Source organism: Aphis gossypii, chromosome 2, assembly GCF_020184175.1.
Source record: "Aphis gossypii isolate Hap1 chromosome 2, ASM2018417v2, whole genome shotgun sequence".
NCBI classification, from domain to species: domain Eukaryota; kingdom Metazoa; phylum Arthropoda; class Insecta; order Hemiptera; family Aphididae; genus Aphis; species Aphis gossypii.
This window is the reverse complement of record NC_065531.1, coordinates 28,466,961-28,480,284: the sequence shown is the minus strand read 5'-3', so window position 1 is coordinate 28,480,284 and position 13,324 is coordinate 28,466,961. Positions and strand designations below refer to the sequence as shown.

The 13,324-nt window shown below is 32.7% G+C and overlaps 1 protein-coding gene and 1 pseudogene across 1 annotated transcript; both read left to right on the top strand.

Moving 5' to 3' along the window:
• Positions 1-5,191: 5,191 nt before the first annotated feature.
• Positions 5,192-7,775, top strand: LOC126550280 (uncharacterized; annotated as a pseudogene).
• A 1,170-nt stretch (positions 7,776-8,945) lies between these two features.
• On the top strand, positions 8,946-10,142 carry LOC126550279 (ATP-dependent DNA helicase PIF1-like). The gene has a single exon (XM_050201483.1). It carries the CDS (start codon positions 8,978-8,980, stop codon positions 10,103-10,105), a length of 1,128 nt encoding a protein of 375 aa, XP_050057440.1. The 5' UTR covers positions 8,946-8,977; the 3' UTR covers positions 10,106-10,142.
• Positions 10,143-13,324: the final 3,182 nt, after the last annotated feature.

Below are 13,324 nucleotides of genomic sequence, written 5' to 3'. Positions count from 1 at the left end.
TTTGTTTTTTACGATAATAACCGATAATAGCCAGTAGTTAATTTTATTCTAAATAATATTAAATACATACGATGTAATATGTATTTAAATAATATAAATGCGACCAGTCTACAAAACTCTATTCCTCGGGGCATGATAATACTATAATACATAATATGTAACATTAAATATACAATATTTTACACCGTAATATTAACCATAACTCATGTGAGAGCATCGAGACCGAAAATAATTTATTATAAATTAGAATAACATTATAATAAACAAAAATATCAAATTATTAAAACATGACACGAAAGTACAAGACTACAATTAAATAATTATAAATTTATACCATAGTTATGGAGTCATGGATAGGTAGGTAATTGGATAAAGAAGGGAGTGGAATATTAAGTCCAATGAGCTGGGATATTAAAGTTAATTTGTGCCAATAAAGATCCAGGTCAATCAGTTGTGACAGACAACAGGATGTTGGAGATAAAATAAAAGTTTACAGCCCACCCTAGATCTGCCAAATTACTAATAAGTATTCGGTAATTTTTAATACTTTTTAAATACTTATGTGTAGTCCAATTTCCAAGAGCATTATATAAATATTTTTATAAAATCAACATAATTATTATAGTACAAATAACATCAAATATATTATTATTCCACATAATATTAATAACTATATTATATTATTGGCATAAACAGTTGGACACTACAAAATTATTTTTTATTCAATATGCTTTTTCTTTAATGAAATTTGGTTTAGAAATACTAAATACTATGTCTAAAATTGAAATAATTGTGAAAATTATCTAGTTTTATTATAGGAGTTAACTATTCTCTATATCCTTATAGATAGTAGGTACCTATATATTGTGCATAATGTAATGTAAACTGTGTGAGTCTACAATATTTATCGGTGATATTGAATTGAGTCCGTATAGATAAAATGTCATAACTACCTACCAGTGGCAACCTTAAATTTTGTATAAGTAACATGTTATAGTGTAATATCGAATATGCAACGATTCAATTAAACAAAGCTGCACCGACATTAGAATTAAAGGGTGTCGATACCATTTGGGCCAAAGCTGGTGGAGTACAATTCAGAAGTTAGGTTATTGGAATTTTTCTCATAACAATTTTAAATTACGTTTGATTATTTTTTGTTTACATTTGCATGACGCTAAAAATAGTCTACCAGTACAGTTGGTGGTCGTAGAAATTTAATATCTGATCTGAGCTACACAAACTCATAATAGAGTGGCAACAATCACAAGAAAATGTCGTTATCCGTTTACATTTTCGTTCGACTGCGGTAGTGATTGAAATGGTTGAGACAAGACTTGGTCGTCGTCACCGCCCAATCGGACGTCGATCATCCACAATCATTTGTGGTCATCTCCACTACCAAGGTCCAGGTCTATCTTATCCCCCTATGTCACTACCAAGGTCCAGTCGAGTTTAAAACCAGTCAGCTCATTGGAATAATTGTACAATCTGAGATTCAAATGTGAAATTCTACAGAAAGGTGGCAGCCCTAAATGTAAAAATGTGAAAATATTATCAACAAAAATTCAAAACATTTTATTAATATTATACTTTAGCAATCAGATAGATGTAATAGATAGTATAATTATTACATTTTACGTGCTACGTTATCAAATTGGGTACATTAGAATTAAGATGTTGACAACTGACAAGATAATAGAGTAGAATATAGTGGTTGAAACAGTAGCTAGGGTATTAAACAAAGAATATTAATTTGCATAGACGTGTAGATACCACAAATAGTAGCTGTGATAGGTAATTTTATAGACGATAGTCAGGAAAACTGGGTTGAGGATATGCGATTGTTACTTAGTGTATTATGTCATATTGTCCGCGAAAGTTAATCAAAACGCAAACTAGGTATATTATAAGACGTATTGCATCGATGAGTAATTTATTCGATATTTGACCTGAGAATGGCACTCGTTCGCTATCTCACGGCACACCCCGTGGCTTTTATACGATAATATTATGTGGTGCAAAAATGACATTAATATGATAATGTTGTACAGTGTGGTATAGTTCGTACAATTCGTATTCACACGATTGATCGACGACATACAAAAAAAAAAAAAATACAAGCAAACACAACGCATTCATATTATTATATACTATATCAAACAATATAATGATTTATTACCTCGTGCAACCACGTGCTGTCGGTATGTCAGCATGTTAAAATGAAAATATCAAGAAACGCGGATACCACAAGAGTTTCCGATCACTCGGTTTTCAAAGTTTTTATTATAATAATATGTACGGTATTATAATTTATAATGTATGAATATGTGACACGTTAAAGAGACGCGTTATCAGCAACGCATTAAGCATTTTAAAACGTTTCATTACGCTGTTGTAAGTAAGAACGACGACGATCATAGCTGAATGATATCCGAGCGACGATATAGGAAATTAGAAAATACCACCATCATCATGGAACGGGTGCACTAGTCTAATGCACAACCTTATTTTAAGCATACGCATCAGGGGTATGTCAAATGCTTTAGGTACATTGTATTAAGTTAGGTACTAACCATAACCGTTTTTTTTTCATTGATATAATATAATAGGTTCAGGAAATCAATGTAATGACAATTTCCGTATTTATGCAGATACTTAGTTAATCATCAAAGGTCGAATAGTTTTTTTTTAAATTTCTATTAATGTAAATGTTTTCTTCGCGAGCATTATGTTTACCAATTAAAAGTATAGAAAATCGGGGAGAATGAGTAGAAAATGTCGATGAAATACTAAGCACTATAATATTATATGTTATATCTAGGTCCTGGGATAAGACAAAGAGTTATCGGGAAAAAATATTTTCAAAATCGTTATTGTCCATGAGTCACGTTCAATAAACCGCACACTTATAAGTCGCAATAAGATCTTAGATAATGCAGTACCTATATAATATATATTAATAAAAATATAGTAATTTATTATTATACATTTAATTCCACTAAGTTTCCACGTATAATGACCGCGCACAGCATTATCCATTTATACGTCGGATACGTGTGCGGTAACTATAATATACGGTGCCTAATGCCTGTATTTAGTATATTATATTATTTAAAATGTAAGTACCGGTTATCTATATTTTATGTATTATTGCTATTCGCGACCGTATCTTAACGATTTCTTCACGAGTGATTAACCGTCCGATCTTATGCTTGTTTTGTATATTATATACCTATAAACACATTAAATATTATGTATATATTAATTATTAATTATTATACCCACGGGAAGTGATCGGAGATCCTCTATTAGTAGGTCAAGTCGATACTTTTAGGCGCACTTCTTTCGATGCAATATTTTACTTATATTCTTATTATTATTGGTTCATATCTTATCGTCATGGTCCTTAGATTAACTTCATATAAACGTATAATTTTAAGTCGGAAATTTTCATTTTGGTCGTCAGATTGTAACTACTTAAGTAATATTATACAACATGTGTCATTACATTCGCGATCGCCACTGTGTTGCCGCAGCTGTTGTTGAAGTTTCCTATTATTGTACACATTAAAAAGTTGAAATGTTTTATGAGCTCTTAACATAATTAGAATGTGGAACACAAATACATAATAATACTCCATTATTATTATTTATGCATCAAACACGTATATATTATAATATAGCTAGATACAATATGCTACACCCATCTGTGTGGAGCTATCGTTGTAACGAACGAAAAAGTCAAGAAAACAATATTCAGGATCGTCGTACTTGCAGGGAACATGGTATGACAAACGGATCACTAGTAAATTATTATCTATAGTAACTGATCTTGCGCGGTGTTGTGCCCGTGATAATTAAATGACCGTGGATTTACCTTGTCTTAAACTTCGTTAAATGTAACTACAAATATTTTCAAAACACTCGGGTGATTTTTATTAAGTTTAAAATAAAAGTATAAAGTTCTATCTGATTATAACAATTACTATTTAATTTTTTGTAAACACCGGTTATATAAATATTAGTTTTTCGCGAGCCAATAAATTCCTTTGCGAGTCCTTCTTTACAGTGCACTGCAATTTAAAAATACGATATTGAGGTACTCGTCCTCGGCTATAAAATTCACTGCCTATGTACCAAATTTCATAACTATGATCTAACCTAAGCCCCGTGGATCGAAAACACACACATATTCCCTTTTATAGATTATAATATTATATACACACACGTTGCACGAACACTCGGGGCACTATAATATTATTATACTATCACGGTAATAATTTAATATCACCGTTTATATTATAATATTATTGTACATTACAGTACGGTCTGTTGTACGTCTGTGCTGCATAACAATAATAATAATAATAATAATAGTAATATACGTATTATATTATTATGATACTGTAGCGGCGGTGTGTGTGTGAGCGCGCGTCGAGAGATAAACACAATGGGATCGTAAATATGAGCACCGTCCGTACCACCGCTCCTCCCGGTTACAGATAGATCGCCGAAGATAGATAAAAAATATCGTTAGCCATAAACATATTATTATTGTCGCAGCATCGCCATCGCGGGAGACGCGGCCGTGAAAGTTTAGCGCGAGACTCGGTGAATAGTGCAATGCATTTAAACGTATGACAAATGACGTCGACGCAGCCGCCGCACAAAGGTCGTGACGATTTAATCCCCACACAGTTGTTCGTATAATATAATATATTACTGTAATGTACCTTCATATATATATATATTATATATGTATATTTGTGTGTGTGTGTAAGCGCGTCTGCAGGTAAATTATTGTAAATATATTTTATGCAACGACGTGCGGACGCAGTGGAACGATATGCAATGCGAAAAAAACGGTATACACCGCGATGTACAACACACACAATATACCTATATATTATATGTATATCTTATATATAAAAATGAATCGCAAAATTTGGTAAGCGCATAACTCAACAACGCCTGGACCGATTTCGCTCATTCTTTTTTTGTTTGGGTCGTAATTGTCAGGAGAAGGTTCTTACGGACGAAAAATTTGAGAAAGTTATCGGGTTAGAGAAATATGACGAGGTGGTGATGAAATTACAGAGGCGCCATCTATCCAGCAAATAGTCAACTAAATTATTTTTGGTAGTCAATGGCAACCATTTAAATAAAATAAATCATTTATTCAAAATGTTTTTAAAAATGCATGCAAATAGACATACAAACAACGCAAATGTTCGCAAATGTTCGTTGAAGTCCAAGGATGGTTTTTACGGCTAGAAAAATTAGAATTATTGCTGGAAAAACCCTAAAAATAGCCCTTTTCTTTTTAAAATAGCCCTTCCTATAATATTTATAATATAATACTGATCGTATCCATGGCAACCAACAATCGTGTTTTGTGCAGAGTGTTTAGTTAGTTAGTGTTTGTTTAGTTCGTGATTAGTGAAAAAATAATTTATATTTGATATGCCTCCTATAAGACGAAGCAATTTAGGTAGAAGAACCAGAAATGCTACAAACCAAGCTAATTACCGATCTAATTCACAAACGCGTGAAGCGCGAGCAAGTTTGAATCGAGCTGCTTTTAGTTACGATGTGTCAATTGACTACAGTAACTACCAATGTGTTGTTATTGGTTCTATGAACTCGGTTTGCTCACACTGTAAGGCATTAAAATACAAAACAAGCCAATGGATTGTGTTGCGCAAATGATAAAGTGAAATTGATACCATTGGATCCACCACCAGAACCATTGTACTCATTGGTTTCAGGAATAGGAACAGATTCTATACACTTTTTGACAAATATCCAACAATATAACAATTGCTTTCAAATGACTTCATTTGGGGCAACAAATGTAGTTCGGGAAAATTTTATGCCAACTTTCAAGGTATGTATTATAGCAGTTACTCATAATTATTTTAGCGAACAAAATTTTCTGTCACCAAAGTTAAGATGTGTCACTAATCTTCAATTTCTTAATCATTACGAAATATATCACTTAGTCATCATATTATATTATGGTGTTTCAGTTTCAGTGACACTTTTATTATATTTTATATTTGATAGATATTAGTTAAAACTAAATATATACTTTTTAAGATCAAATATTATTTAAGTTTGATCACCGACAATCCATTAATTTATACCACACCATAATATTTTTTTTATTTACAGATACAAGGGCAAATATATCACAGAGCAGGTTCACTGTTACCAGTGTCAGATAGCGACAACAAATTCCTGCAAATTTATTTTATGGGCAATTCACCACAAGAAATTGATCTGCGTTGTGCACATAACAATTTAGTAAAGAGGTCTATTGTAGAACAATTACAAACTTTATTTCATCAGCACAATCAATTGATTATATTGTTTAAAACTGCCCTGGATCTGATGCCATCCGATAATCACAAAATTGTAATCAGAGCTGATAAAACACCTGCAGGTCAACATACAAGACGTTTTAATGCACCAACTATTGATGAAGTTGCTATCGTTGTAGTTGGAGAAAACTTGGAATCCCGTGATATTGTTTTACGTCGTCGGAATGATCAATTACAACGTATAAAGGAAACACACCGCTCATATGATGCACTGCAATATCCCATTATATTTTGGCAAGGTGAAGATGGCTACGATTTCTCAATAAAAATGATAAATCCCATTGCAGGTAACTAAAATATTAGTTTAGCTATGGCGATAATATCTCAGTCATTATATTATGTATTTTAATTTTATATTTGAATGTTATTAAAACAAAATCTATTTACAGGTTCTGAAACCAACAAAAAAGTCAGTTCAATGAACTATTATTCATACCGCCTAATGATTCGGGAAAATGAAGATAATCACATATTGAAATGTCGGCGATTATATCACAAATATGTTGTTGACATGTATGTTAAAATTGAAACGGAAAGATTAACATTCATCAGGTTGAATCAAACCAAACTCCGATCTGAAGAGTATATTCACCTTCGAGATGCGATTAATACTGATGGAAATGCACAGAATGTCGGTCGGATGACTATTCTTCCAGCAACATACATCGGAAGCCCTCGGCATATGCACGAATATGCTCAAGATGCCATGTCGTATGTTCGTCATTATGGTACAGCAGATTTGTTCATCACATTTACATGCAATCCGCAATGGATAGAAATCAATCAGGAGTTATTCTCTGGGCAATCACCCATTGATCGTCATGATATTACAGCCAGAGTCTTTAGACAAAAGTTGAAATCTTTAATGGATTTCATCGTAAAACATAATGTGTTTGGTGAGACACGCTGCTGGATGTATTCTATGGAGTGGCAGAAACGAGGATTGCCACATGCACACATTTTGATTTGGTTGGTTGAAAATATAAGGCCAAATGAAGTTGATGCAGTGATATCAGCTGAAATCCCTAATGTACAAGTAGATCCTGGATTGCATGAGGTAGTTATCAAAAACATGATACATGGTCCCTGTGGAACTCTTAATCAAAATTCACCGTGTATGATGGATGGTAAATGTTCAAAACGATATCCACGGACATTAATATCGGAAACAATTACTGGTAATGACGGTTATCCATTGTATCGTCGCAGATCGACAGCAGACAATGGAAAATCAACAATTGTCAAATTAAATCAACAAGATATTGAAATAGATAATCGTTGGATTGTTCCATATTCACCCATTTTATCAAAGACATTCAAAGCACACATCAACGTTGAATCTTGCCATTCAGTGAAATCTATTAAATACATTTGCAAATATGTAGCCAAAGGGAGTGATATGGCTGTGATTGGAATTGGTGCAGAGAATTCCAATGATGAAGTTACCCAATACCAAATGGGCCGCTATGTCAGTAGTAATGAAGCAGTTTGGCGAATATTTTCTTTTCCTATTCATGAGAGACACCCTTCTGTTGTTCACTTAGCTGTGCATTTAGAAAATGGACAAAGAGTGTATTTTACAGCACAGAACGCAGTACAAAGAGCTGCTCAGCCACCATCTACTACATTAACCAGTTTTTTTGAGACATGCCAAAACGATGATTTCGCACAAACATTGCTATATTCTGAAATGCCAAAATATTATACCTGGAATCAATCCTCAAGGAGATTTATACGACGGAAACAAGGAAAACCAGTTCCAGGATATACAGATGTATATTCCACCGAGATGCGATTGGCCGGATTTATTCAGTACATCCAAGCAATGATGAATGTTTTTACTTACGACTGCTATTAGTCAATGTACGTGGCCCAACATCATTCCAACAGTTACGAACTGTTGATGGTGAATTGTGTGTATCCTACAGAGAAGCCTGTCAACGTTTGCAATTGCTTGAAAATGACGCTCATTGGGATCAAACTCTCAATGATGCTGTAATATCATCACACGCTCATCAAATACGAACATTGTTTTCTATAATCATATCTACATGCTTCCCATCAACCCAATTGATTTGTGGATCAAGTACAAAGATTATATGTGTGATGATATTTTGTATCAAATACAGAATATAATGGGAAATCCAAATATACAAATCAGTGAAGAAATTTACAATGAAGCATTGATTTCAATTGAGGACATGTGCTTGATAATGTCAAACAAACTATTAATTCAATTAGGCCTGACCGCGCCCAATCGTCCAAGGCATGACGATTTTAACCAAGAGTTGCATCGAGAAAGACTGTATGATCTCAACGATTTGAAAGAATTAATTCAAACAAATCTTCCACTGTTAAATGAACAACAGAAGTATGTATTTGAAACTCTTATGAAAGTAACAAATGATGAAACTGGAGGGATTTACTTCTTAGATGCACCTGGTGGTACAGGAAAAACTTTTTTGATTTCATTAATATTAGCAACAATTCGCTCACAAAAAAATTGCACTTGCACTCGCTTCGTCGGGAATCGCAGCAACTTTGCTTGAAGGTGTCGAACAGCCCATTCAGCACTAAAATTGCCATTAAATATGCATAGCAATGAAACTCCAACCTGCAACGTTTCGAAGAACTCTGCAATGGCAAAGGTTTTGCAGCAATGTAAATTGATTGTTTGGGATGAATGCACGATGGCACATAAAAAATCTTTGGAGGCTTTGGACAGAACCTTAAAAGATCTACGGAGCAATAATAACCGATTTGGTGGTGCAATGATTTTATTAGCAGGAGATTTTCGTCAAACATTGCCGGTGATTCCACGATCAACGCCAGCTGATGAACTCAATGCATGTCTAAAGTCCTCCAGTTTGTGGAAACATGTCAAAGTACTTCATTTAAGCAAGAATATGCGTGTCGAGTTGCAAAATGACCAATCTGGAAACATATTCTCTAAACAACTCATTGACATTGGTAATGGCAAATTTCCTATAGACATGTTGACTGGCTGCATTAACTTTCCTCTAAGTTTTTGTCAGTTAACTCGATCAAAAGATGAACTTATTCAGAAGGTGTTTCCAGATGTTTCTCAAAATTACAGAAACCATGATTGGTTGAGCGAACGAGCTATACTGGCTGCAAAAAACATAGATGTAAATGAATTAAATTTCAAAATTCAAGAACAAATTACAGGCGAATTGATGATATATAAATCAGTTGATTCGGCTACTAATCAAGATGATGTAGTCAACTATCCACCGGAATTTTTAAACTCGCTGGATTTGCCAGGATTGCCACCTCACAATCTTCAATTAAAGGTTGGATCGGTGGTTATAATGTTGCGAAATATCAACCAACCGCGTCTTTGCAACGGTACACGGTTAGCGATAAAAAAATTACTAAACAATGTGATAGAAGCAACTATACTCAAAGGAAAGTATAAAGGAGAAGATGTTCTCATACCGCGCATCCCAATGATTCCGACTGATGTGCCATTTGAGTTTAAACGACTACAGTTTCCAGTGCGTCTTGCTTTTGCTATGACTATAAACAAGTCCCAGGGGCAATCATTAAGTGTTTGTGGTATTAATCTAGAAAACCCATGTTTCTCACATGGTCAATTGTATGTTGCCTGTTCCCGTGTTGGAAAACCATCAGATTTGTTTATCTATGCGCCAGGTAATCAAACAAGAAACATCGTATACCACAAAGTACTACAATGATAATAATAATAATTATGATTCACATGATTAACAATAAAGCGATTACTTACTTTTAAATCATGACAGAACCGTCACCCTGGTGATAGGGCGTTGTGAATAAAAAATAATTAAATAAAACTATAACAGTTAAAACTATAACTACTTACTTTTAAATCATTATATATGTTTTATTTAATTATTTTTTATTCACAACGCCCTATCACCAGGGTGACGGTTCTGTTCAGGAGAATTTTTTAAAATACGTAGGCACAAAAACTGCCACATTACAAATCTTTCGTCGTGAATTCGACGTAATATTAGCACTATCAATAAGATTAAATTAAAAATTAACACACGGCATACGAAAATGCAAAAAAAGAAAGTAACACACGGGCAACGCCGTGTCGGGTCAGCTAGTACTATATATTATAATATATTGTACAGAATGATTCACACTAAGCGTGTATGACTTCAATAATTCAATTTATCAAAATGCGATTTGTGTAATTTTTAAATATACCTACTTAAGGACCATATTTTAAAACACTAGTGAATTTTTCTATGAAGTAAGTAATGCAAGTCTAGTTTAGAAATGCACATAACATTTTTTCCCTCGTAAAGTTAGATAAGATAAAAATTATGATTTTCAAAAACAAAATTATGATTATAATATACGCCGTGTCAGTAAACGTGCAAGCTTAGTTTAGAGATTTATATAAAAAACCTCAATTGTAAAATGACGTAAAAATAAAAAATACTTGGAAACAGCCAATATAATAGGTGTCGACATCAATACTTAGTAAAAATTAAAACTGTCGATATTATTTTTATAAATATAAATAATGCCTTAACTATAGTAAATATGATGAACAATCTAGTTTTGAAATTCGCTAGATACTCTTTTTCTCTTAAAATGAAAATCACTTGAAGTGGCCAAAAATAAGAACTTCAGCACTATTCTAGAGAAAATTAAAGTTTTCAAAAATAAGTAAGCAACTTCGACAGAAGTTGATTTCTTTAACTTCGTTTATCTAAGGATACAGTTATTAAGTTGAGATGATATTATACAAGATTATATAGGTACTTTATGATTATTAGAAAATGTTAATAATTTATATCAATCAATCAATATATTTTATAATTTATCCCATCAAGGTTAACTATTTATAAAGACTATTTTTCTTCATATAATAAACATTAAATAGCTGAAAATTATTGGTTTAAATTTAGGATTAAGTAAATTAAAATAAATAAAAAAAAAATGCCTACAGAATAATTTAAGTGAAAAAGGAGTGTTATCTTTTGAAAAAAGGTTTTTTGTATTGCTCCGCAGTACCTGATTCTTTATTTAAGTAATAAAAAACATTTCAGTAATTTGAAATATAGTATCCTTCAGAAGTATAAACATCGAAATAATTAAATAAGCAAAATTTGGGTGATCATGCATAGTGAATCACCCTGTATATATATAATTATACGTATATTATGCAGAATCGCATGCTTGCGTTACGTTTTTTTTATTTTTCTACATATGTACCATGGTATTGTGTACGTACAACATATTATTAAATATACATTATTATTATTATACATATTATTACAATGTAGTCATGCGCATAGTTCATGAGCATACAGCTAACTATATAATATATTATATAATATATATCCTATATAGACGGTCTGGTATTGTTTAATCGAAGGACTAAGACATAATACATTTTTCTGAACATTTTTTTTTTAAGTGTCAGTGTGGTATTAGGTGAAGTTTCTTAATGATTGATGACTTTTTAGGTCAATTACGATCGTTATATACACAATGTATTCAATATTGCCAATATATGCTTTCGCATAACTCAATATTATTATACAAGGATATATATTTTTTTTTTACATATTTCAATCACGAAGCTTCGTAAGCCGCCCGAAAACGAACTCTATCTGGTGCAGATGTCAGATGGATATCGAAGTCGCTGGATGGCTTAACCACGGTGGCATATTCAAAAACCTTGCAATCGACGAGTTTATATACCATACTCTAGCCTGCTCGCCGATTGATCGATTGCGCACGTCACACATTATTGTCATGCTCGTTTCTCATTTTAATACGCCTGTCCTCTATAATATACACTTCGGTTCAGTCATGTGTTTAATATTATAATATAGGTATACTGTATAGGATATAATGTGTCTCCTGCGCGTTCGTATAGCGAAAACTCTTCCGAAATGCATCATGTCAAATCAATGGCATAGAAGTAATTTTGAAGATTTGTTCCGTTTTTACGGTGATCACTTTAAAACTGCTTATGAAATCACCGCAGATCACTCTAGTTTTTAGACTTTTTTACAAAGGTATAAATATATTGTTTGCAAGCATCTCGCAAATGACTCAATACACTGCAGTATTATATTGCTGCCAGATGTTGACATTCAAACATTAGAATAAATAACACTATACATATCCGATATACTAAGATCGTATGTTATAAATATCATACACATAATATATAAATGCATTATAAGTTACAGTAAATGGCTTGTTTTCTTGTCTGAGATTGATATATTATCTATTCAATGACTAACAATATAGGTGGTGTTGGAATATATACGTATACTATAATAAGTTATATCTATCTATATAATATTTAATGTAATATTATATTTCACACGCTATATTGTATATAATATAATATAATAAATAATAATATATCATACATAGGTCCGAGTATATTATACGAAATCGGAACTAAGAGGGATTGAAAAGAAAATCGTGTAGTATATACGTATATATATGTATAATATACCTACTTCTCCGCCGACGCGTTTCTGTTATTTATATATTATATGTATCCCAGACGAACATAAATATTCCAATCGTATAATATATTATATTGTAATGATCGGAGGCAGTGTGAACGAGGATCGTCGTACCTTTTATAAATATACATGTCATATATGACGGTCGTCGATGCAACGGACGGACGGGAGATAAAAACATTTCACGATTAGAATTTACGGCATCCGGAAGATGTGGGGTTCGGATTTTTACGTGCCCGATCACGACTAGTCTGTTACTGGTAGTCAGCGACGGAGTTCCGAATTTGATTCTAATCATATAAGTATAATATATATTACATAATAATATGTGTGTTACATACGGCGTGATAAGGAAAATACTTCACTTACTCAGGTCTCAGACACAACTTTAATACTCTGCGTAGATGTTTTCTGTTTTTCTGTGTT